The following is a 27,466-nucleotide window of genomic DNA, read 5'->3' as shown; positions in this document are numbered from 1 at the left end:
GTTTTTTTTTTTTTCTTAATTACTTTTTACTTTTATACTTTAAGTAGTTTTTGGAGCACATACTTTTTCACTTTTACTTGAGTAAAGAGGTCAAGTTGATACTTCAACTGTTACCATAGTGTTTTTAAACTGCAGTATCTAAACTACTACTTAAAGGAATAGTACACCCAAAACATGATTAGCCTTCATTTTCTACTCACCCCCATGCTGAATAACACTCTGGAGTACTTTTTTGATATCTCAAATGCATCTGGAGATCTGGGAGGCTTCTTGCTGTCTGCTGACATTCAAATAATGGAGGTCTATGGTGCCCGAGACAGAAAGGTCCATAAAAGTCCACAAAAAACGTGTCAATATTCCTCCATACTGCTCGTCCAATGTATTCCAAGTGTCCTGAGTGGGTAGCGTCCATAATTTACTCGTTTTTATGTTTTTAGAGCATAAACAGTAGTGTATAGGATTTCCTAAAAGCGCGTTCACGAGTCTACGGAAACCGCGGCAGACCAAACAAGATGAAAGTGCGCATTCAGCGTCTGCTCTGCCGATAATGCAAGCGTAGAAGAAGAAATGTGCTGTTTACCTGTGCAAAGAAAGAAACAACGAAAGAAAAATGTCTGAGGACTTCAGTGTTGAGGAAGAGCATGAGTTATTTGCCGAGCTGAATGCGCACTTTCATCTGGTTTGGTCTGCCGCGGTTTCCGTAGACTCGTGAACGCGCTTTTAGGAAATCCTATACACTACTGTTTATGCTTTAAAAACATTCTAAATGACTTTGTTTCGAGTAAATTCTGGATGCTACCCACTCAGGACACTTGGAATACATTGGAGGAGCAGTATGGAGGAATATTGACACGTTTTTTGTGGACTTTTCTGCCTTGGGAACCATAGACCTCCATTATTTGAATGTCAGCAGACAGCAAGAAGCCTCCCAGATCTCCAGATGCATTTGAGATATCAAAAAAGTACTCCAGAGTGTTGTTCAGCATGGGGGTGAGTAGAAAATGAAGGCTAATCATGTTTTGAGTGTACTATTCCTTTAAGTAACAAATGTGTGGACTTTTGACACCACTACCCCTCAGTACATTGGTTATTGCCTGGCCACCCTCATACATTTTTTATGGCTACGCCTCTGGCTCCAGCATCCGTTTGCAGGTCTGATGGTGTGGGAATGATCCCGCGTTGGGGAATGTTCATATGGTATTAATTGGCGGGGGGAAAGAGGAGAGGGAGGAGCTGGAGGCGCGGCTTTTGTAGGAGGCTGTCAGTCTTAAGGAGCAGAAAGGATGATGAGAACAGAAGAGAAGAAAACGACGAGCTGTGATCATAGAAAGTCCGGAGAAAAAAGACCCACTGTTTAAAAGTGAGGATTTAAAACAGAAAAAACTTAATGAGTTCCCTTTTTGACTCATGTTAAGCTGCTAGAGACGAGCCTTAAACGCTTCCTTTCTTATTTAAAGAAAAACCTTTTAAATGCAACGCTGTTTGATATATGAGAAGACCATGGCTGCCGATACGAAGAGTTCACTGAGCAACAATAAAGACCACAGCGGGAGGAAGCTGCTGGTCGCTGTGGATCTATTCTGCTTGTTTCTAGGTAAGCGCAGCTCACCTACATCACTGTTTAGATACATGTCATATGTATACATCTACACATGGACAAACTCATACATGTTTATAAACATATAGATGTACATATGGACAAAAACAGATACATGTTTATAAACATATATATGTTTATAACCAGGTTTATAAACCAGATACATTTTTATAAACGTGTATATATGTTTACAAACCTGGTTATGAACATATATGTTTATAAACATGTATCTGTTTTTGTCCATATGTTCATGTATGTGTTTATAAACATGTATCTGTTTGACCATGTGTACATGTATACATATGACATGTTTATAAACATGTTACATGTACATATGGACAAACAGATACATGTTTATAGACATGTTTATCAACATGTTTATAGATATGTTCATAAACATGTATATTTATAAACATGTTGATAAACATGTCACATAAAAGCGCGGCTGGCAGCCAATATATGGCTTTTAACTCCTATTGCCTGTTTTTTTTAGGAAATCTGTTTGAATTACAATTTTTATGTATTTAATTCGATTTTACTTGAGATACATGTTTGAAAATCACCTGTGTTTGAATATATTTATGCAAGATACCTGCAAGCAAACTGGGGATGTCAATACGATGATAATATCCTGTATTGGTCCGATATTGGCCAAAATCTAATATCGGATTTTGTCTCCCTGTATCTAAAATCTCTGATATTGTTATGCTGGTAGAAACACTGCTTCTGTTTAAAGTTTCTGTAACTATTTTGTCAATATTATGATATATATTCTGTTGTTCTTCTTTACACTGAAAAAATTTATGCAGCCGCTTTTGGTATCTGCTTAATCATATTTAGTAACTTTAACATATATTTTTTTTTTCATGTTAACATGGTAGGACATAAACAATTGTGTTAAAGTAACTAAATATGATTAAGTTGATCCCAAAAAAGTTTTTCAGTGTAATATCACTTATTCAAACATTTTCTAATATTCTACAGTTTGCAATAAGTAATTGAAGCATGTATGATTCGTGCTAAAATCACATTAGGTCAGCATCTGTATTGATCAATTTTCTAAGCAGCAAAATTTGTATTGTTGCGGAAACACCCCCCCCCCCCCCCAATGGGACCGCCAGACAGCTTGGCTCTTGGTCAGTTTACTTAATCGCAAGTGTTTTCTCTTATTATGGTGATAAGCTATAGAAATGCAAAAATCTCATTCGAAATCTTACTTTGTTTACAAATAAATAAATAAAAACATTGTAATGGGGGAGTGGTGGTGTTTAGAGCAGGGGCTTGACCCCTGGGAAGTCTGCAGGCTCTTTGGTTCAAATGAATGTTCCCTTGGCACCACATAGTGAAAGCCCACTGCTCCCTAAGGACAGGGGTTAAAGTCAGGGATGATCTACACTCATGAAAATGATGACTACTTTTTTTTATTTTTATGGTTCTGGTCCCTCTTCATGTTGGTTAACTAAAACAATATGACAGATTAAGACATTGTAATAGAATCCAGGATTGTCAAAGCATATTAAAAGTGTCCGCATCGCAGGATGAAACTGTAGGTACGCAATGTCCCACATGAGAGAAACACCATTTCATAACTCAAAATATTTGGTAAGATTTAACGGAATCTGCAAGGGTATAAACAAAGTGGTGAAATGACAAGCAGCCATCAGGTTATCCAACCAAAGCTTCTCATAGAGTAGTCATGCAAACCCAAACTGATGATGTTTTGTTTTTTGTTGTTGTTTTTTGCTGTTGAACCATATATATATGTATGTATATATTATTATTATTTTTATTTATTTTTTCACAAGTAATATGAAATGAGTTTGATTCAAGTGTCTCATAGCTTTTTTTAAAGTTCTGATTAACCTGCGCTGCATAAAAGAAAAAGTAATTTTTTTTCTTAAAGGGATGTTTTCTTTAAGTTTTGAGCATATACAACACTTTTACAATAGAGTTACCTTTGAAACAAAACAACAAAACAAGTCAATTATCTGAAGTGCATAGCATCTGTTTTTCTTATGTTAAGCAAAAAAAAATTATTTTAATGGCATATCATTCTATTGACCTGAAGATTTATTTTAAGATTTTATTTTTCTAAATTGTTGCTTTTGCAGCATATAAAGCCAATATAGTTGTCAAATTTTATAAGGGCTATGGTAATCCCCTGAGGAATAGAGAAAAAGAGATTTTAACTTTGTGGCCGATAGTTGGAAGTCCCCTAAATCAGACGCCATCAGTGGCTCTGCTCTATGAAGGACCAACTCTGCCATATTTAAAAATAAATACAGAAATAAATAAATGCTCAATAAATGTATAAGCATACAATTAATTGCCAACAAAAAAGTGAGACATAAATGTATATAACTGTTAATTAGCTTCTTTATTTATTTGCCTTTGTAATATTTACCTTATTTATTTTTCTGTCCTTTATAATCTTCAACTTTATTTTTTTTATTACTTATATTTTTAAGTATTTATTTATGTGCATGTTATTATATTTTTGTCTGTTTTATTCTTCCTTTGTATTTTTTTACCTTAGTTATTTCTTCGCCGCTGTTTATTTCTCTCTGCCTTTTTACATTTCTCTATGCATTTCTATCTCATTATGCAAATGAGGAGGGGGTGTGTCCTAGAGAGTCAACTTCTGCTCATTGGTTGGCTTAGCGGCCCATCTTCTTAACTCACAGAGCTCAGAGTACTAAGTTAAACGTTCTCTTTTCTGTTGCTGTTGTTCAATAAAAGTACGTTTTAAGATAATTTGAGGCGAGAACCTTATACTTTTAAGCATCACCATATGACCCATTCACATATTTAATGCGTAATTTAAAAGAAAATGTGACGAACTTGAGAGGACCGCGTTACCAGCGGAGCTCCGAAGCTGACGGCAGCCAGGTCTATAGCCAGGCTATGATGGCGATTTTTTGTTGTATTTGGCAAAGTTTGGCAAAGTCCCTACTCAAGTTCTAATGACTTCAGACTCGACATCAGACTCTCCTCCTGTAGATTCGACCGATGTAGTAAAATGCTAACCAACATGCTTCACACACGGCTATGCCGAGAGAGGGCCGCTGCAGATGGGCTGTGGTCGGACCTGGCTGCCGTCAGCTTCGGAGCTCCGCTGGTGCCGCTGTCCTCTCAAGTTCGTCACATTTTCTTTTAAATTACGCATTAAATCTGTGAATGGGCCATATGGTGATGCTTAAAAGTATAAGGTTCTCGCCTCAAATGATCTTAAAACGTACTTTTATTGAACAACAGCAACAGAAAAGAGAACATTTAACTTAGTACTCTGAGCTCTGTGAGTTAAGAAGATGGACAGCCAAGCCAACCAATGAGCAGAAGTTGACTCTCTAGGACACACCCCCTCCTCATTTGCATAATGAGATAGAAATGCATACAGAAATGTAAAAAGGGCATAGAGAAATGTAAAAAGGGCAGAGAGAAATAAACAGCGGCGAAGAAATAACTAAGGTAAAAAAATACAAAGGAAGAATAAAACAGACAAAAATATAATAACATGCACATAAATAAATACTTAAAAATATAAGTAATTAAAAAATAAAGTTGAAGATTATAAAGGACAGAAAAATAAATAAGGTAAATATTACAAAGGCAAATAAATAAAGAAGCTAATTAACAGTTATATACATTTATGTCTCACTTTTTTGTTGGCAATTAATTGTATGCTTATACATTTATTGAGCATTTATTTATTTCTGTATTTATTTTTAAATATGGCAGAGTTGGTCCTTCATACTGCTCGGCCTTGGAGCAGCTAAAAATTAAAATGTAATCCCACCCAGACCCAGAAATTCATGTTTAACCCACAAGAAAAGCTGTTTTTATGTTTTCCTGAATATCACCCAAGTTCCTGGTGTTCTGTTTCCCTCTGTCTCTGAAATGGGCTGGGTTAGAGGAAACCCACTAATGAACCGCTCCAAGAGGGAAAGTCTACATTTCTCTGCCCTCCACCCACACCTGTATCCATACCAACCTCTGCTTTGACTTCTTCTGTTTTTCCAGAATGGCTTACATTCCTCACAGCTACAGGAATGCTTGTGATGTTAACATCTAGGGGGAGCGTGTGTGGGATTAATTAAAACCAGTGGTTATTTACCGGACCCATGCGCATGTTAAAAGCTCTGTGATGTCCAACACCTGCAGGTAGACTTTATTTTCTAGGCTGAAACTTTATTTTTTATATATAAATAAAAATTTTAAACTCCTCCCTTCATTTGAATTGATTCTTGGTGGAGCCATAGTCCTATAAAGGGTTTGAAATGTCAGTGTAAAGCTATGATTGCAAGCCAGATGTTAGAAATAACTCTATGACAGCTTCCTAGTAAACCCACCAACTGTTAGCAGTCTTGTAAAGAATAAACACACGTTTTTTGGGGGGGTTTTTTGTGTTTGTTTTGTTTGCTTTTTTCTGAAGTGCTCTGTTTAAGTCTTGGCTGGTTTTTCATCTCTGTGGAGGGTCAATCGCCATCATTTAGTTCTGTAAACTTCACAGAGAGAAACTTGTCAACAAACCAGCCGTGTGTTTCTGTCTAAAGATGTAGAGTAAAGAGTCTGACCACAAGGAGGAAACTGTGGGCCACAACTAGTAATCTCCTTCGTCCTTACCCACTAGAGTTATTCCTGCCTCCAAGGATATTATTTGGTTGTTTTATGGAGTTCAGGCTCCTTTCTTGTCTGTAGATAATCAGTGGGAAAAAGAAAAAAACAAAGCAGTTTTCTGGTGGAAAACGTCGGTTTTACTGAGATCTGTCAGGAACTGATCTCTGGTCAGGTGTTCAGGTTCAGTTTACATTAGGTTGCAAAGAGTGGCTATAGTATTTCCTAGCTAATCCTCTGACGTGCAAAGGCACTTAAGCACTAAGTGCACGGCTTTAAGCCAAACATGCACCTGCTGATTTAACCAGACAAATACTAGCAAAAGTCTTCAATCCATTAAACATTTATGAAGTCATTATTTTTGTGTTCAGTGACAGATGTAAGTGGAAATAGATCTTAAAATACTAGCATGAAAATCTAACTTTTTTTTTTTATTTAGGCAGATTTCCTTTTACCCAAATGTTCTCTACATATGTTAATCAAAAGCAGTCCAAATGAAAGCACCCATCTTCCACGAAATTAACTCATTATTCTCAGTCTGAAAAAGGGTATCCACTAGTTTGGCTTAATAAAAAAGGAGGTTTAATTCTATTACTTTTTTTGTTGTTTTCAAATGTATGGTGGGTTTTAATCCATTCCCAGTCACTGGAACATTCCACAACACTTAAGAGTGTCTGTCTGCATCAATGCTATTGGCTAAAAATGCCAGATTTCTACTTTCCTGGGTGAGTGGTGGCCTAGTGGCTAGGGCATAGAGCCTGGAATCCTGAGGTTGTGAGTTCTAAACCTGCCCCCGTAGACTGCCACTCTGGCTCTTTGAGCAAGACCCTCAACCCCCGATTACTCCCCGGGCACCCCACGATGGCAGCCCACTGATCCCCAAGGGGATGAGTTAAATGCAGAGGTAAATTTCTCCTATGTGAGATCAATAAAAGCTCAATCAAAAGAAAAATATCGTAGAAACGTGGTTAAAATTTATCCAAATGGCTGCATTTGGTTCCTAAGTTGTATGTTGAACACCCCTAATCCAAACAGTCTCCAAAACCGTTCAGAAATTCTCTTACTGTAGGAATTCCCAGATCAAATGTCTCTCAGGGTTCTCAGGAGCAAACACAACTTGTCCAAATTGACATATATCACTCCTGCTACAGAAATTTCTCAATCATTTCAAGTGGAATTGGACTTCCATCAAATGTATCAGGCAGGAGTTTTTTCCCTGAACACAGTGGAACTATGAGCGGCGTTTTGCAGCAGACTCAGCTGACAGACAGACTGGCAGCTGAAAGCAAAACAACAACCACATCTTTGTGTGTGTGGGCACTGCTCAGACAGGTCCATGCATTCTCACCGCAGACTGTAAGCGATCCCTAAAAGGGGAAAATGTTCATGTTATTTTGGTTTTTACAGTTTTTACCCCCTTGATGTTGACTCGATGTTTCTAACATGAGCTGCGCATTTCCACAGACACAATAAAAACCTGCTCAGGTGCTGAAAAACACGCCTCACACCTTGGTTTAGTTTGAGTCTGGGTTTAAACAGGGAACTATGGAAATGCATTCACCCAGGAAAAAACGGAAATTGGTCTGTTTTTCTTAATTAATGAGATCATTTTTATGATAGAATGAGATAATGCTGCTCTGATTTTATAGTGGATTATAATGGCCATTTAAACTTTCCTTTGGGGTTGAGAAACTGTTGTCTTTTAGTTATGTAGATGTGATGACTATTAATTAGTTTGTCAGCTTTGTTAAAACACCTGCGTGCTTAACGCTTCTAATAGCACGGTTATTTCCCCCTTCTTCTACTCTTGAAAGTTTATCTCATTACTTCAGAAACACAAATGTTTTGTATTTATTTTTTCATAAAATTTTGGGGGTTTTTTCCAGGTCAGAAAAACAGAACGTTTTTTTCAATTTTTCCAAATAAATATGTAATTAATTCAGAAAAACAGACCAGATAAATGCAAAACACTTCAATAGCAAACAAAACATGCATTCACCAAAAATTTAAAATGTATTATATATATATATATATTTTGGAGAGGGATTTTGAAATATAAAATTTGGAAACATTTCAATTTGAAAAAAATAATAAATGAAAAAACAGTTTGAGACAACAAAGTTTCATTTGTATTCTTTTTATTTACATTTTTATTTCTTTAAGTTACATTTATATTAGATTGATAGCAATTATCTCTGTACATAACCAACAAAAGTAAAAATAAATAAATCTGCAGACCTCAGTGTAATTCAGGAGAAGCCAGATTAATGCGTTTTTGAAGGTTATCCATGTTTCTGAACTCAGAAATACTTCTAAACATTTTAATTAACCATTATTTCTGTCATAAAAATGTGTGGGAGTATTTCAGCTGGCTGATGAGCAGTGTGCAGCAGCAGTATTTTTCTCTGTGCTCCCTTAAGCTGCAGAAACTCTAACCATAACATACCAATCTGATATCTTATTAAAAGGTTTAAAACCTAAGACTTTATGAAATCTTCCTTTTAGACCTTTACTGTATATTACTATAGTAGTATTTTGAAAATAAAAAACACAGTGCTGATATGAAGGACTAAACGTCTCATCTCTATTTCAGCCGTTCAGCTTTTCCGTAGGATTCTGTTGTCTTTAACTTTGAGCTAATGCAGGTATACACCCTCACACCTGCTGACTGGAGTTGATGTTGGCGCGACAAGGACTCACCACCACCCTCTGATGTTTCATGCGGGCTGAAGTGGGTGGGAGGGGAAAATCCCAAGATGTTGCACTCACTGCTGATGCTGCACTGTTACACGGATGCCCGGGGTCATGGCACGGAACAGGGGAGAGGAAAAACAGCTGAATGCCTGGAAGACAGGATCTGACTGGGTCCTTCTGTTTCTTGTCATTTTTCCCCCTCTTTCCCTAGAAGATTTTTCATCGGCTTGGTCACTTTAGGGCTCATTGAAAAGCCACGGTCTGTGCATGGACTTAAATTCATCAAGGATTTCGCCAGATCTTTGAACCCCCCCCACCCCCAGCCTCTGGGCTTGTGGTTAGTCTGAGTCTGTGAATGTGTTTAAAGAGATTGCTGAGGTGAGGGTTCTTAAGCAATGCATTTCCCTCCAGAACATCAGCAGTCTGTACTGCCTCCTGTGTTGTTCTCTTCGGAGACAGATAAACCAAAGCTTAGGGGTCTTTGACATTCAGGTTCAAACATGCTATAAAGTGAGGTTTGTTTTCACAGCCACAGAAGCGTTGAGACGTCCCGCCCTATTTCTTTTTCCTCCGGTCCTGCTTCGGAGCGGAATGTCGCCCCGGGTTTGGTATTTGTTTGAAGAGCGACTGAAGGTTAATAATGTGAAACCTGCTGAATGTGGAGAGCCGAGCGACATTCTGGATTTCCCAGAGCACCAGAACTCTCTGTAACCTGAACTGGGCCCAGCTGGACTGTTAAAACCACAACTTAGCTCTGTGTATATGTGTGTGTGAGTAGGGTGGGTGTACTGGGTTCAGGGGCTTAGCAACTCAAGCATGTGTTTGACATTTGGTCTGAGAAATTGGCCCATTCTACCCCCTGCCCTCCCCAATACTAGTCTGCTTGTTTTCCTTTATATCTGTGGATCACAGATGACTTTGACTTGAAAGCAAAACGTCACTTTGAAGTGCAATGAAAGCATATTTTCCAAATTCTGTCGTGAGATTGGAAGGCCTCTCCTGGGTACCTCGTTCACCCTTGGAAATCAAAGTCCTCCATCATGACCTCTTGGGACTGAAGAAAATAAGCTGCCATTTTCTCTTAGCTGAGCTACACCCAGCCCGTTTGTTTTCTGCAGATAAAAATAAAAGATCTCTTCGCCACTTTAGGTGGTGAAACACTTAAAATCGATTAAACTCTCCAGAGGATTCTGAAAAGGGGCCTTTTAAAGTCTTTGTCAAAGCCTTTGCCGTAAAGATAGCCTTGTTGGAATTGTATGGTTTTTTTTCACTTGTAATACAATAAGGTAGAAGGGTTAGAATATAAGACTGGCGACCTGTCCAGGGTGTACCCCACATCTCTTCCATTGACAGCTGGAGGTAGGCACCAGCACATGGATGGATGGATGGATGGATGGATGGATGGATGGATGGATGGATGGATGGATGGATGGATGGATGGATGGATGGATGGATGGAATACACCTTCTTCAAGAGTTCGTGGTTTTAAATTTTAAAACAAAAACACACAGGTCTTCAATGCAATAAGTGTCATCTAACCATATCTTACATTGTTATTATTCTAGCCAAGGAGTATTTCTCATCTTGTTTTGCAATTGATAAACAAAGCAAGATCAGATTCCTTTAGACTATTGAGAACATTCTACAAAAAAAATCTGCAATAATCTGCCAGTGCAGAAAGACAATTGCAATAAGTAATACTGTACTTCATGTTTTGGGAATATAATAGGGATGTTTCACCTGGTTTAATTTCTTTAAAAGCCTTCTTTAAGGAATCTTTGGGTATCCGATTATTAATCGAAAAAGTAATTGACAGATTAATTGATTTGCAAAATAATCGTTAGTTGCATCCCTAGAATATATATAATTATTTCAAGAACTATTTCACTGCACTGGCAGATTATTCCACTTATTTTTGAGTAAAATCTTCTCAAACTAAAATAATCTTACACTCTGTTCTTGCTTAGTGAATCAATCTCAAAACAAGATCAAAAAGACGTTTTGACTAATTATAAGATTGTAAGACTTGGCTTGATGGCCAATTTTTCGTGTTGTTATGTATTTTTTTTTTTGCAAGAAGAATACATATGGATTATTACAGTAACAGTAACATATAAGATCAAACCAAAACTGAATTTTGGGGAACATCATCACATCAATGAAAATTATTTGCTTTATTTGCATACAAATGATCATAAGATCATTCAGAGTTCGTAACATGACTTATCTGCTGAGTTTGTGTTTAAAGGCTGCTTGTCATTTCACCTTCTCACAGTTTGTATTTTTGATTATTTAGATGTCTGACTTCTTCAAATATGTTTATCATGTCTTTTTTCAGGACATTTTTTACTGACCATGTATTTTAGATAGGTTTAGAATAGTGTTTTATGTAATTATGTGGCATATTCTATAGTGTGATACAGGATTAAGATTATACCAAACTGGGTAATAATATATGTGAGATTTGAGTTTTTTTTGAGTGATATTTAACTACAATGAAAACAACAAAAAAGGTGGAAGATGATAAAGTGTGTAGATATAAAATATGGGAATTAATTTACTTAATTAATTCATTTAGCTTTTTTTTCTGATTGTCAGTATTTCCAAACAGCAGGAACCTTCTTTTAGCCAGGTGACAACAAGTAGGGGAGGGGCGACACAGCATAGGCTTATGGGAAACAGATTATTTTTGCACTTTCTCTGCTCGCTAATTGAAATGAGAGAAATTAGAAAAATTGTTCTTTTCTTCTTTTTTGGGGTGTTTTTCATTTTCATTTCAACAACAGTTTTACCATCTCGTTTTGTGATGATGCTCTTCTTGAAAGTCTTAAAAGTGGTTTGTATTTACTCTCCTTTTCCCAGTTGTTCGAAATGTCCTAACAAAACCTGTTTACCTGCATTCATGTATCTGTCCAAACATGCAGTGGTTCTCGTCGGCGTGATTTTACACAAGTCTCCCTTCCCGCCTTACCAGAGGGGGTTCTTCTGCAATGACAAGAGCATCAGGCTTCCCTATAAGAACAGCACGGTGTCCACCACCGTGCTCACAGCTGTGGGCGTCACTGTGCCCGTGGTGTCTGTAAGTCCTGGTGTGGTAAAGCAGGAGAACAAGGGGAACACACGGAGCACGCTCAGTTCACCAGTGGCTGGCTGTTTTATCATCGCATACAGATTTTAATGGCTTCCACAGGCCTTAAGTCTCACTCAGTGGTTTTATCCCATTGACTTCAAATCATTTATGCAGCACATGCAGCCCTGCTCCACCTTTTTCCATCATGTCCTACCATAAGCTGCCAGGATAAAATCCAATCCTTCAGGCAGGCTTAAATTTGCATGCATTTGAATCAGACGAATGAAAATAATCATCTCATATTTTCCAGTAAAAACTTCATGGATCTGAAACGTTTCACTTGCAGTCCTACAATAAGAGCAGAAGACTATAAAATATTAAAGGGGGCAGCTTTGTTTCGATCAATTATAAAGTGAGGCTCCATCTATTGGTCATTTGGGTAGTTGAAGAATCTATTGATCATTGGTCAATCTAAAAAAGATAAGTTTAGCAAATAAGCATTTCCAAATAAACAAAAAATATAGAAAGAGAAACCTTTATTCTGTAATTTATAGACCAGTTTTTTATATATAAATAGAAACATTATTAGATGATTGTAGAATTTTTACTTTTAAGTGTCATTTTGATTACCAAATTAGCTGATGATTATTGATTTCAATAATGCATTAATCACAAAGAAATCGTTTCAGCCCTAAATAAAATAAATATTTGCAGAAAGTTAAATTGTCTACAAGTAAAACAGGTGATGAGCCTGTTAAGGTGATATACTGAATATTTTCTCTAAATGTTAAACTAACAACTTCTTTGGAAATTAGGGATTTTTATTACTTTTATCAGGCAATTTTTGAGCCCAAAATAACAAACTTGCAAATATATTTTTCCGTTCTGACACACATTTTTATGTTACAATCTCATCTATCTGTAAACAAAGACCATCAGTGATAAGAGTTTATTGTTCTGCACTTTTTATTATATTAAGCAGTTTTTTGTAGAAGCAGATGGTCGTTTGTTCATGTTTTAAGCAGAACAGGGCCATGTTTTCAAAGTCGATGAACTCCCCTTTAATGTTTGGAGCCTGTGGTGAAATTTGCTGATTATATTCTCCTCCTGCCAAATCCCAGTTTCTAATTTCAAATTTGCCATATAAATTGTTAAAGTTATGAGCTGCTTAGAAAGATGCACATCAGCAGAATGATTCCTCGTTAAAAACAACCAGCTGTTACATAAAGCATACACGATCCTTAATTGACAGACTGAAAGAAGCACCCGTCTGATCCACAGTGACCCTCTAATAATAAAAACAAACCAATTCCCCCTGATTATTTGATGAGACTCAGACTGCAGCCACAGAACGAACTGAGCCAGTTCCAGATGTTCTCATGTCACCTCCTGCTTGTAACCACAGCCTCTGTAATTTGCCTGTTATTAACCTAGCACCTCCATCTCTCTCCCCCTCACCCATCCATCCCCCCACCCCCACCCCACCTGCTCTTCTTCCTCTCTGTGCCACCCGCTCACCTCCACACACTAGCCGGCCTGCCTTTCTTGGTCATAGAGACCTGCGCTGTTCAGCCTTACCGCAGAGGGTTTTACTGCGATGATGAATCCATCAGGTACCCGGCCAAAAAAGGAGACACCATTAGCGACGGTGTGCTCACCGCGGCAGGCATTCTAATCACCATCCTCTCTGTAAGTCACCACGCTCTCATCACTAATCTCATCCTCACTCCTCTTGTTTCAGCTCCATGCACATCTACTAGCAGCACCTGTGGGAAACACACCAATTCTCACTCTAATCTTTTTTTTTCTCTCCATCTTATTGCTGTTTTGTATGTTCTGTGTATGCAGACGATTCCAAGAAGTGCAAACGGTCAAAAGCTACAGATGTTCATGTTTGACTCACAGATATGACTTAATCTATTGTAATAGAAAACTGCGTTTTGTGACAAAACCTTAGCATTGAGTCAGATAAACTTAAACTTTGTATATTTTTCAGCATGTCACTGGTGCTACAGTCATCAACACTCCCAAGAAATTGTAAAACAAAATCCATCTGAATGATTTTTGACATTTGCACAGTGTCTGAGATATTTTAATGAAGAACCAATGTTTTATCGTAACCCTAATTAAATGAATATGATGTGAAAAAGTCCCATTTCCCTTGGTCATAGTTAAAGTTGTTATTAAAGGTATACTGGAGAATTTTTACAAATTTTTTAAAAGACCTGCCGTCTCCACTTCAAAATAAAAAATGCACATGCAGAGCCCTGTACCCGCTCCCGAAAGGGAACGCCTATTAGACACGTGCAAGAGCGTGCACAAGCCCATTTCATCTCATGCATGCTCTGTTTAAAAGCTGCTGTTTGAATTGCTCATACAAGCTTACTGCCCAAAAGAAGATTTGCAATTTTTCCACTACGTTAGACTCACCTAGCCTCGTGAGACCATCCTGATCTCGCGAGCTTTCAAGGTTTTACTCGCAGATCAGTCTGGCTACTTTCCGTTAAAGCAAATTTGGAGCACTTCACCAAACGAACGTCCAATCAGTGTCGGCTTTGAGGCGGGTTGAGGTGTAACGCAACGAGAAGCGCGACAGTTCAGTCTAAAGAACATGGGGCTTCAGCCGATGAAACTAGCGTTAGCGTGGCTATCGAGCAGAGTATTTCTTCACTGAAAGAAGAGCAAAACACGCATCTGGAGGCTTTTCTCAGAGGAAAAGATGTTTTTGCTCTTCTCCCGACTGGTTTCGGCAAGAGTTTGATCTATCAATTGGCTTGTGCCTGGCTTGTGGTTGTGTTTTCGTCGTCGCTCTGTTAGTACGTCATATGCTTCGTCACCAACATAGGCCAATCAGCTAACCAGAATTTTCGCCCCTTCCCAAAATTACTTCAACGGAAAGTTTCCAGATGGATATGCGAAGCAAATCCATAGGGCTGCAACAACGAATCGATAAAATCGATAAAAATCGACTTTTAAAAGCGTTGGCAACGAATTTAATCATCGATTAGTTGTGTCGCGCGATTAATGCGTCATCCGCCGCCGCCGTCAACCGGGGGAAGAAAAAAAAGTATGGCGGAGCGAGTCAGCGCCGCAGTTGCAGTGTTGCCAACTCAGCGACTTTTCAGACCCCTCCAGCGACTATTTTTCAAAAAAGCGACTAGCGAAAAATCTGGCGACTTTTTACGGTGTCACTGGCGGCTTTTGCCTGCCTTGGGGCGCCTCCCCCATCCCAACGCCTTTTTCCCTCTCCCACAGGAATCCCTCTCAGTCAGAGCCGCAGGATTTTAGTGAGGAGTTAACCCTCAGCGTCCAGACTGCAAATGAAGCGCGCATGCGCCGGGATTGATGGCGCAAATTGATCACAATAATTAAAATAGCCGGCGCTTTGTAAAGTGAAAAAAGTCGTAACATGCAACTTTTGTAAAAACAAATGAACATGGCACGGAAGCACCACTGTTATGACGCAGCACCTGAAAAGAAAACACGTTGGAGCCTTCAATGGCAGTGAAGAGAGCTGATCAGCAGGATGAGTAACCATGTTTGTTTCATTTTAAAGTGGGGAAACGTAACGTTAGTTTCTCAGGTAGCTCATCTGATGCTTTCCTTACCTTGTTAGTAGGTTACAGACAGTGATAAGGTTGGCTACTTATTTTACTTTTAATTTCATTTAAATTTGTTTAAGCAGCGTTTATATTTTCTTTATAAATAAATTAACTTGCAAATTATGAGGGCAAGGCTTTTAAAGTTTAAATCTTCTGGCAAAGATAAAGAAAAGAAGATCCTGCAATTTATGGAAGTAAAGCAGAACAAAATCCAGCAAGATCAGTAATATGTCAATTAATTATCTGCCACATTCCCATGTAAATATCTGTCTTTGGAGGATGTGTCATTTTTATTCCAAATACAATTTATAATTTGAATCACAGGGCTATTTTTATCTCTATGATTCAGTATTTTCTCAAGCAGCAACTTTAACTGCTATACTTTCCTGTCTTAAAAGGCAGAACTCTTCTAGTCTAAAAAAACTCATTTGTTGAAATGGGGGGACCTATTGTTTGAACCCCTTAGGGGCTTTAAAAAACAAAAATGCCTGTCTCTTTTTGCGCTTTATGAAACAAAGTAGCCTATATTTTGTGGATGTACAGCTACATTTCTCATGTAAGTTTGCGTAGTTTTAACACAAACATTTATTTTTCATATAGCACCAGTACAGTTAATGAGCAACCTGTACTTGTGGGCTTGTTTGTTCTGTCTAAAATGTTTATTTTGGAATAAAGAGGTTAATATAAAAAAATTTTTTTGTCCGATTCATCGATTAATCGAAAAAATAATCGGCCGATTCATCGATTTTTAAAATAATCGTTAGTTGCAGCCCTACAAATCCAGCAAATCCATCTGGTGGATTTAGGTTAAGACTCACCACCGGTAAGTGAAAATGGGGATGAGCACCTAAACATATCACCAAAATGATTGACAATTAGGAGAACCAATTATTTTGATGAATAACTTGGAAAAATAAAATCCTCCACTATACCCTTAATGGTAACAGATTCCAACTTGAGTCGCACTTTAGGGGCAAGATAAAACTTTAGACTCAATTTATTCCTGGGGCCTAAAGAAACAAAAGAAATGACTTGAGAACATCTCTGCATCAAGATTTGTTACCACAAAACAAATAGTTGGAAATAATGCTAGGGGGCAGTGCAGATACAGACTTCCCTCAAATATCTTTGTGTTTTATCAAATGCTCCTTATCTCTCAGTTTGGACATTGAGGGAATAAACTAAGATTATCCAGAGTGATAAATGATGAGACACCATCTCCATACCTGGGCTATCTGCCAGAGCTGCTGGCTCCAGAGTAGTCTAGATAAGAATGAGCCAACAGCACTCATTCAGAGTTTTCCCTCGGGTAAAACGAGATGGCTGAAGTGATTACGGCTTTTCCAGTAAAGTGAAGTTTTTGATTAGCTTGGAGCACCCTCCAGGGGGAAATCAGTGACTATGTTATCCCAGAATTTAGTCCTTCTAACAAATTGATTGTATTTATATTTGAGTGTCTCTGCATCTGACCAGGCTGCTTTTGACAGATATGCCAATAAAATACGATTTTCTATCTAAAGATGACGCCCGGTAATTTAGCTTAACAACTGCACAGAAACTAAATTTAAACTCCAGCTATTCTTCCAAGAACTCTGCAAAAACCAAGCCTGTCTCTCTACACCTTAGAAACAGCTACCAAAGCATGTAGTTAGAGCTTACAAAATATTTTTCGACACCTCAGTAGCCACATAGTGATACGTTCACAACCACAAATGGGTAATTTGTCTGCAAACAGATTCCTGCAGCCTGCTCCAAGCAGAAGGCCTGTTTAGAAAATCAGCTTTTATTCCTCACATAATATGTGCAGTTTTAACCTTGCTTAGCGACGCCACCTCGCTTCGTGACCGAGGCTGCCTGTGTTGTGTCCCCCCCAAGCAGAGTGCTGCTCAGACGTAAAGCCGCAGGGGCGAGAAGGAGCCACGGCCGTGTAATTACGGTTGACGCAATGGTTGTTTGGTTAAATACCATAATTGCTGTGGTGGAATTGTGGCATGGGCCCCATGCAAATAAAAAAAAAGTGGCATGTATTTCACTTTTCCCCAGCAAGACCTGACTTTTGAATCCATCGTTGACCCACCCCCCGGCATGCTCTGGTCAACATTTGAATTTTATGAAGCAGAAGAAAAACAAACAAACATGGGTTTACAGGTGCTGGTCATAAAATTAGAATATCATGAAAAAGTAGATTGATTTCAGTAATTCCATTTAAAAAGTGAAACTTGTATATTATATTCATACATTACATACAAACTCATATATTTCAGATGTTTATTTTGTTTAATTTTGATGATTACAAATGACAACAAATGAAAATCTCAAATTCATCATATCAGAAAATTAGAATATTGTGAAAAGGTTCAAAATTGATGGCCCCTGGTGCCACACTCTAATCAGCTAATTAACTCAAACCACCTGCAAAAGCCTTTAAATGGTCTTTCAGTCTAGTTCTATAGGCTACACAATCATGGGGAAGACTGCTGACTTGACAGTTGTCCAAAAGACGACCATCGACACCTTGCACAAGGAGGGCAAGACACAAAAGGTCATCGCTAAAGAGGCTGGCTGTTCACAGAGCTCAGTGTCCAAGCACATTAATAGAGAGGCGAAGGGAAGGAAAAGATGTGGTCGAAAAAAGTGTACAAGCAAGAGAGATAACCGCACCCTGGAGAGGATTGTGAAACAAAACCCATTCAAGAATGTGGGGGAGATTCACAAAGAGTGGACTGCAGCTGGAGTGAGTGCTTCAAGAACCACCACACACAGACGTATGAAAGACATGGGTTTCTGCTGTCGCATTCCTTGTGTCAAGCCACTCTTGAACCACAGACAGCGTCAGAAGCGTCTTGCCTGGGCTAAAGAGAAACAGGACTGGACTGCTGGTGAGTGGTCCAAAGTCATGTTCTCTGATGAAAGTAAATTTTGCATTTTCTTTGGAAATCAAGGTCCCAGAGTCTGGAGGAAAAGAAGAGAGGCACTTCATCCACGTTGCTTGAAGTCCAGTGTAAAGTTTCCACAGTCAGTGATGGTTTGGGGTGCCATGTCATCTGCTGGTGTTGGTCCATTGTGTTTTCTGAGGTCCAGGGTCAACGCAGCCACATACCAGGAAGTTTTAGAGCACTTCATGCTTCCTGCAGCTGACCAACTTTTTGGAGATGCAGATTTCATTTTCCAACAGGACTTGGCACCTGCACACAGTGCCAAAGCTACCAGTACCTGGTTGAAGGACCATGGTATCCCTGTTCTTAATTGGCCAGCAAACTCTCCTGACCTTAACCCCATAGAAAATCTATGGGGTATTGTGAAGAAGAAGATGCAATACACCAGACCCAACAATTCAGAAGAGCTAAAAGCCACTATTAGAGCAACCTGGGCTATCATAACACCTGAGCAGTGCCACAGACTGATCGACTCCATGCCACGCCGCATTGCTGCAGTAATACAGGCCAAAGGAGGCCCAACTAAATACTGAGTGCTGTACATGCTCATACTTTTCATGTTCATACTTTTCAGTTGGCCAACATTTCTATAAATCCTTTGTTTTTATTGGTCTTCAGTAATATTCTAATTTTCTGATATGATGAATTTGAGATTTTCATTTGTTGTCATTTGTAATCATCAAAATTAAACAAAATAAACATCTGAAATATATGAGTTTGTATGTAATGTATGAATATAATATACAAGTTTCACTTTTTAAATGGAATTACTGAAATCAATCTACTTTTTCATGATATTCTAATTTTATGACCAGCACCTGTATTTAATGATTCATAGCTCACAGGCAGTGGAAACCAGAGGAGGCAATGCCCTTTGTAATTTATGCTGGCTTTTATTTTGGCCGATAGGAAAACCAATAAAGGCGTTGCTTCTCAAATAATCTTCATTTTTCTTGTGCTAAAATATTCTCATTCTACCATGTTACAACCACACAAAACTGTGTGGTTTAGGGGGAATTTTTCTGTGATAAACAAACACAAAATAACATAGTGAAAGGGAAAATATGGTTCCCAAACTGTTCTACTAAAACAAATCTGAAAAGTTTGGTGTGTTTGTTTTTTTAAACCTCCTTGCATCAGTGATATTTAGAACCACCATCTACCTCGATTTACGCTGCATCAGCTTGGCACAGCCAGGGGCTTCCATCTATGATTATACTTCCAATAACAGTCTACACAGAAAGATAGATAGCAATCAGATTCTTACATTGACTGGAGCTCCAACACATTAATACCTGTTTTCCATAAACCAGCTCTTTATTGTTGGTGTCCTACTGAAAGAGCTTCGGAAAAAATCTTTGGACAAGTCTCAAGTCTTTTGCAGCCTATATTTAGGGTCCCCATCTTTGCATTAGTTCTGAACACGTCTCCCTACTGAAGAAACGAAACCAACAGCATGCAACAGATTTAAACATGGGGGTCCTCTTGCAAGGTCCTCTTACCTTGAAGACATTAAAAGTTAAACAGGGACCCCTTATGTTTTCCCTTCAAAAATGCATTTTTTTCCTGCAACTTATCCTCCAAGTCCAGATTTACTGATTGCTAAAATATAAAATGTCCTGTCAAATAAATTATCTTTGCAGGTCCTTCAGGTAGCGCAGACCTCTTAGGAGATTTCTATGATGAATTGCCCACAACTATATGAGACGTTCAAAGCTTAGGCCATTATTTATTTAACCTAAAGGCTTAAAATGTCTTCTCAACCTCAATTCTTTTTTGCGCCTTTATTCCTTATGTTTGTTTACTAATGTTCTGCTGTCCATTTCTAAGCCTTACTTCTGAGGGTAAATGGTTGCACTGGAGGTGTCAGAGGAAAGAATGCAGAATACAAATATTTTTGAAGGGTACTATTTCCCTTCCTCTTCATAGAACGTGCTAATTGGTGTTGGTCCATCACATGAAATATCAGCTAAATCTTGGTATTTTTGTGGTTATACTGTGTGGAACGTTAAGATGTGAAGGCTTACACCGGGCAGGAGACCAGATTCATCTATTCGCTTAGTGAAACCTCCTGCACAAGAGGAACCAGATGTGTTGTCTCTCCTCCATCTGGGAAGCTGCAGCTGGCTCTAAAGGCCAGTGTGGTGGAAACAATCTTTTTTTTATCTGCTGGCTAGGTCTCCAGTGTTTTCCAGAGTAAGGGTTGCTTCTGCGTCCTTAGGAGGAATGCGCGATGAAATTGAGATACTAACAAGAAAACAACCAGGCATCTCATGTGAAATCGGAAAGCAGCTCCAGAAGGACAGCCCACGAAGAGAAAAACAAACCTGCGCCTGGTGGAATCTGGCCACCAAGATTCAGACACGTCGCCTAGCTCAGCGTTTCCTTGATTAGAACCAGTGGTGCCTCCCCCACTCCTCCTCTGTGCCTCATTCCTCTTCTCACTTTTCTCCCTTTTTCTCCCATCTTGTATTCCTAGTGGTTTTTGTCTTATTCGCATATCTACTCAGCCTGTCTGTCCTCCCTTCTGTCCCTCCTCTTTCTCCCAGAACCTCCCCCAATCCATCTCTCACTCATCCAAAGTTTTTGTTGTAAATGGCTTGAAGACAACAGAGGATGGGGGGATGGGGACGTCTTTGAGCTTGAACAGTTGTTTTAAGTCATGTATATTCACCTCCTCTTGATAGCAGCCCTACAATACTCACTATTCAGTCGGAAGGGGGGGAGTTATATACTCATTCCAGTTGCGTTATCTTTTCTTTCATTGTTTTCTCACAAAAGAAGAAGAGCATGGGTAAAAATTCTCAGCAAATTAAAAAACGTAGCCCTGATGTGTAGAGAACTTTATACCACTGCCTCAAATATACCAAAGTTCAACCTAGTTTAATGGGAGCATCCATAAAATGGTGACACATAAAAAACTAACAAAGGACACGTATCCTAAGGCTTGTCTAGATAATTTTTCAAGTTTAGTTCTAACCTACATTTAGGATATTTTACTCCTAACTAATGTGACCGATTAGAACCCTTCTTCAACTTTTAGTGGATAACATTTTCTTCCATTGAACACTATGAGTTAAGTATTAAAAATTACCTTTAATTGTTACTGAGCCCCTAAAACTAAAGTAGAATTCCAACAAATTTCTAAAAAATCTGAAACCCTAAAATGCTTTAATTTAAGAAAAAATTAAAGAAACCAGGAAGCTACAAAACGAACAGAATTACAAAAAGGAAATCAATGACCAATATGCCTCGATAGCATTGGCTTGCATGAAAAATGTTGCATATACACTATATTGCCAAAAGTATTTGCTCACCTGCCTTGACTCACATATGAGCTTAAGTGACATCCCGTTCCTAATCCATAGGGTTCAATATGACGTCGGTCCACCCTTTGCAGCTAGAACAGCTTCAACTCTTCTGGGAAGGCTGTCCACAAGGTTTAGGAGTGTGTTTATGGGAATTTTTGACCATTCTTCCAGAAGCGCATTTGTGAGGTCGCACACTGATGTTGGACGAGAAGGCCTGGCTCTCAGTCTCCGCTCTAATTCATCCCAAAGGTGTTCTATCGGGTTGAGGTCAGGACTCTGTGCAGGCCAGTCAAGTTCATCCACACCAGACTCTGTCATCCATGTCTTTATGGACCTTGCTTTGTGCACTGGTGCACAGTCATGTTGGAAGAGGAAGGGGCCAGCTCCAAACTGTTCCCACAAAGTTGGGAGCATGGAATTGTCCAAAATGTCTTGGTATGCTGAAGCATTCAGAGTTCCTTTCACTGGAACTAAGGGGCCAAGCCCAGCTCCTGAAAAACAACCCCACACCATAATCCCCCCTCCACCAAACTTTACACTTGGCACAATGCAGTCAGACAAGTACCGTTCTCCTGGCAACCGCCAAACCCAGACCCGTCCATCAGATTGCCAGATGGAGAAGCGCGATTCGTCACTCCAGAGAACGCGTCTCCACTGCTCTAGAGTCCAGTGGTGGCGTGCTTTACACCACCGCATCCGACGCTTTGCATTGCACTTGGTGATGTATGGCTTGGATGCAGCTGCTCGCCCATGGAAACCCATTCCATGAAGCTCTCTGCGCACTGTTCTTGAGCTACATGAAGTTTGGAGGTCTGTAGTGATTGACTCTGCAGAAAGTTGGCGACCTCTTCGCACTATGCGCGTCAGCATCCGCTGACCCCGCTCCGTCAGTTTACGTGGCCTACCACTTCGTGGCTGAGTTGCTGTCGTTCCCAAACACTTCCATTTTCTTATAATACAGCTGACAGTTGACTGTGGAATATTTAGGAGCGAGGAAATTTCACGACTGGATTTGTTGCACAGGTGGCATCCTATCACAGTTCCACGCTGGAATTCACTGAGCTCCTGAGAGCGACCCATTCTTTCACAAATGTTTGTAAAAACAGTCTGCATGCCTAGGTGCTTGAATTTATACACCTGTGGCCATGGAAGTGATTGGAACACCTGATTCCAATAATTTGGATGGGTGAGCAAATACTTTTGGCAATATAGTGTATATAAAAACAGTATTTTTAAAAATGCTATTTTAATAACATCAGCTTCCTCTTTGTCCTCTTAGATCATAGTTGGAGAAAGCTACAGGATCTACTTTCTAAACGAGGGATCCAAGTCTTTCGTTGGGAACCCCTATATAGCTGCCCTCTACAAGCAGGTCGGGGTGTTTATCTTCGGCTGTGCCATCAGCCAGTCCTTCACCGACATCGCCAAAGTGTCGGTAGGCCGAATGCGACCGCACTTCATCGACGTATGCAAGCCCGACTTCTCCACCATCAACTGCTCCTTGGGCTACATCACTGAGTACACATGTCATGGGCCAGAGAGCAAAGTTCAAGAGGCCAGGTATGGCAACAGATGTGAGATGGCCTGTCTCCCATAAGTTAAATTTGAAGGCAATGGTTTAGATGTTGGCTAAGTGCTAAGAAGCTGACTGATATAATTTTCTCCTCAGGAAGTCATTTTTCTCTGGTCATGCGTCATTCTCCATGTACACCATGCTCTACCTAGTGGTGAGTTTCCAGAATGTCCTCCTTTCATTTATTCTGATAATAACAAGGAAAAATTAATAATACAAATCTGATTATTTTGGTTCCCCTACAGTTTTACCTGCAGGCACGGTTCACTTGGCATGGCGCTCGCCTGCTGCGTCCGTTGACCCAGTTCACCCTCATCATGATGTCCTTCTACACGGGCCTGTCTCGAGTGTCTGACCACAAGCACCACCCCACTGATGTCCTGGCTGGGTTCATTCAGGGCGCCCTTGTGGCCTACTGCGTTGTAAGTTGTTACTCTATTCTTTAGAGGACCTTAGGGGGGAAGCATTACATAAATAATGTATCTAAACTGATCTGCAGTAATGTTTAAGAGCACTTTGATCACTATTTTTCAAGATAATGCTTGCTGGATATATATATATATATATATATATATATATATATATATATATATATATATATATATATATATATATATATATATATGTATATGTATATATGTGTATGTTTTTTTTTTTACTTGTAGAGACAAGTTCATCATGAAAAAGCTGAATTTTGCGTGGCTAAACTTGGGACTGTGTCCAAACATCCACCCTAACCCCTACATAGAGCACTATAAAGGGGTTACAGCTTTTATACAGTGTATGTCTGCTGGATGAAAAAGTAGTGGACTCAAAATTTCCAATAATGCACTTAGAAAAGTAGTGTTCAACCACAGTCAGACAAGCAAATGTATCCCAGGATCTCTTGCAAGAGCTCTCCTCACAAAACTAAATGGTGCAGGCACCGTGCGGGGAGGTGGAGTTACATGACCAACAGGGAGCGAAAAGTAGTGATAATCTGTTCGTCAGTTAACCAAGTTCACTATAAAGTCCACTATATAATCCCGGCTCTATATAGTGATTGAATGGTTAGAGCGCATATTCAGACACAGCCTGGGATTTACAAATTTATTTCTTCTCAGAATGTATGGCACCACCTCTCCTATTTATGTACTGTGGAGCACTTCTTCATAGATGCAAACTACATTTTGTTGCTTTGTACTTGTGACAGTGTAAAGACTATAAAGTTGAATTCTAATCTATTATACAAAGACACCCACTGTTTAGGAGGTGTCTAGTAGCAAAGGTTGCATGTTTACATTACTTATATAAATTGTACACATTACTGAATATGCTCATTTGCCTTTTTTATTTTATTTTAAATTATTGTAAGAATGGCAATGAAAAATAAAAAAAGAAACTCAGATCATGAGATTTCTTGTCAAATGGAAATATTTTGCGGCCGGCATATGAAGCAGTAGACTTTGTGCTTATTTACTCCTATTTACTCCTATTTCGTTTTGTATACACTCTGTGTATACTGAATGACAATAAAGTTGTCCAAGTCTAAGTGTCTAAGTCTATTTTGAAATAAGAAAGGAAGCATTTCTTGAGTTTCTGTGTTGTTTTTGTCTCCACCAAGTTAAGATTGATTATTCTGTGGTATTTTTTGGTGCTCGTTAGTAAAACAACCAGATGGGGTGACTTATTTTTCAATATTTGTATCAGCAAATCTTTATCAACTAACTACACCCATTTCTACATCCACCTGGTGACTTTCTGTTTGAAGTGAAGCAAAGGGTATCACAATTAATCGTGACTGTACTTTATCCCTGTTAAACTTGACTCAATGGCTTTGAAGCAGAAAGTGTACTATCTCAAATAGTTACTCTATTCATTTATTTAGTTTTAAATCACAGCCTATTTTTGTGAACCCAATTTTACCTCTTGCATCTTGAATGTGATATATTATAACTACCTTAAACAATGGCATGCATTAAAATTGAAGATGTTAACAGCACAAAGAATAAAGAAACTTCATATTTCTAAATGGTCTCAATAGATTTGTTTTTAAACAGGGCAGGATTGCAGATTTGGAGTTAGAAGTACACTCTAAATAAGAAAATGCAGCTCCAAAGTAAATCAATTGGTAAGAAGTTATTGAATTAAGTTTGCCCAACTTTATTTATCTAAATTATCAAATTATAATCTTTTTAAAAAGTTGGTTTAACTTGATTTAACCATTTGTCACCAAATGCAAATAATTTAAGTTTTAGTTGTAAGTAACTAGCCACCAATCACTGAAAGCATCTTTATAAAATTTATAAAGATAAATAAATGTCAAAAAAATAAAAACTCTACTCTACATTTTTCTTTTTGCCAAAGCTCAGATCAGGTAGCATGTGTCATTTTTCTTGTTCATCTCCAAACCTCTAAAGAATTTCTTCTTTCTGCCTGCAGGTTTTCTTTGTGTCCGACTTGTTTAGACCCAAAGGAAGACGCTCTGCTTTGTCCCAAACGCCGGTGAAGAAAGATCTCATTCCTGCAGCAGACATCAGGGAGCGGGGCAACCCTCTTATCATGGCGTGAAAGAAAGCCTGCCAAACTGACTGCAAACAATCCATGAGCAGAGCTGTGCCTTTATGTTTTTTCTACAGCCACTAGTTCTTACTGGATAAAAAATCAACACTGTGGAAACTGCAGTAGAGAACCAGAGGAAAGAGTTAAGCAAGTTCTACTTTCTGAAAGGACATTTTTAATCTTTTTCCTTAACTTCACCAGGCATGTGAATGTGTGGAAAGGAGAGATGACCTTTTTTTTTGTAACCAAAGGAGTGTTTGACCTTCTCTCCTATTGTGAAAATTGCTGCACGTTCACCATTGTTGAGACTTTTTTGCTAAACAAAAGTCGGAAATCAAACAAAACGTATAAATGGCAGCTGCTTACAAAGCTGTATGCGGCTTTAGTGCATTTCATCCCACATTTAGCATGGGAGCTTCAGTCATATTCCTGCTCCTCAGTGTGACTCATTCTAGGACAAAAAAACCCAAAAAGCAAATTCCTCTATTTCAGGAAGGATATTGTCTGTTTGGTCATATAACAAGACAGTATGTGTGATTTTTAAGCACTATTTTAGTTCAGTATCGTTCGTCACCACTTGAATGAATTTTTAAAAAGCTTTTAGAAAGCTTTGCCTCACTTTGAGCACAGTTCAGTGTTCAGATGTTACAGTCATGTGGAAAATACAGTGAGGGTGTGTGTGTTTGGGTTTTGGATGTGGGCCTCGTTCTGCTGGAAAGGATGAGCCCCTACTGAGCCATTTAATGAAACGGCTGTCTTTTATATGTGCCAGACGGGTGGTCACATGTGTTAGGTCAGAGCTTGAGTGTTTGCTTGTGTTTTAATGTACCTTCGTTTCTTAAGGTCAGGTCCGTATGTTTCAGCATTTATGGCAGAAAAGTATGGCACAAAGGGGCACCTGTTCTCATAGATGCATGCACCAGGAGACAAGAATGCCTGTGAATAATATGATTTTATCACATGTACATCTTACTTATTGATTATCCATAACAGTGAAAGTAAACACACACAATCGGGATGGTAGGAGGGATGCATAAACCAGTGACTGACAGATTTTAAAATCAGAGGCCCACCCTTTTCCCCTTTTAGCGAATGCACCATAACTAAGACTAAAAGGTTGTAGAAAGAGCAACAATTTTCAGTGAGGATTAGTAACTAGACTTTAGTGATTTACCATATCTATGGAGGTGAGCTAGCTGCTCATTTAGCAAAAATCCTTTCAGTTGAGGTCAAAACCTCCCATGCACCATTCATTTTTTTATGGTCTGATGCAAACAGGAGATGCTAACCCATTATCTCCCTTATTTTTTCTTCATGTTTGACAGTGACCACTTTGTCAAACACAACTTGATGACAAAATTAAGTTGTCTGCTCCATTTTAATAATAAATAATGATTGTGTACAGGAGTCAGAATTGGCAAAATTGTATCAAGGGTGTTACACAAAGCTTTGAAACTACAACCTATAAGGTAATTTGATTGTGATTTGCAATCAAATTACCTTATAGCATATATATTAGGGATGGAAC

At 38.8% G+C, this 27,466-nt stretch overlaps 1 protein-coding gene across 2 annotated transcripts; it reads left to right on the top strand.

The window, feature by feature from the left end:
• The first annotated feature begins 1,277 nt into the window (after positions 1–1,277).
• LOC119779300 (phospholipid phosphatase 3-like) lies at positions 1,278–26,411 on the top strand. 2 transcript variants are annotated; one of them, XM_038278897.1, is made up of 6 exons: positions 1,278–1,594; positions 11,830–11,984; positions 23,104–23,384; positions 23,494–23,551; positions 23,643–23,819; positions 25,819–25,960. In XM_038278897.1, the coding sequence occupies exons 1-6, from the start codon at positions 1,471–1,473 to the stop codon at positions 25,945–25,947; spliced, it is 924 nt and encodes a 307-aa protein (XP_038134825.1). In that variant the 5' UTR covers positions 1,278–1,470; the 3' UTR covers positions 25,948–25,960. The 2 variants fall into 2 exon arrangements, with proteins under 2 accessions (XP_038134825.1, XP_038134824.1); XM_038278896.1 differs by lacking the exon at positions 11,830–11,984 and adding an exon at positions 13,507–13,664 and having other exon boundaries at positions 1,281–1,594; positions 25,819–26,411.
• Positions 26,412–27,466: the final 1,055 nt, after the last annotated feature.

This window comes from Cyprinodon tularosa, unplaced genomic scaffold (genome assembly GCF_016077235.1).
Source record: "Cyprinodon tularosa strain WSP-4 unplaced genomic scaffold, ASM1607723v1 ctg145, whole genome shotgun sequence".
NCBI classification, from domain to species: domain Eukaryota; kingdom Metazoa; phylum Chordata; class Actinopteri; order Cyprinodontiformes; family Cyprinodontidae; genus Cyprinodon; species Cyprinodon tularosa.
The sequence above is the reverse complement of the archived record's forward strand: the minus strand, read 5'-3'. Positions and strand labels throughout refer to the sequence as shown.

Excerpts from the sequence above, each read along its gene's own strand:
- LOC119779300 (XM_038278896.1), top strand. The coding sequence starts at position 1,471 with ATGCAACGCTGTTTGATATATGAGAAGACCATGGCTGCCGATACGAAG. Across the intron at positions 23,552-23,642 it reads ACACCATGCTCTACCTAGTG|TTTTACCTGCAGGCACGGTT; the intron begins GTGAGTTTCCAG and ends GTTCCCCTACAG. Across the intron at positions 23,820-25,818 it reads CCCTTGTGGCCTACTGCGTT|GTTTTCTTTGTGTCCGACTT; the intron begins GTAAGTTGTTAC and ends TTCTGCCTGCAG.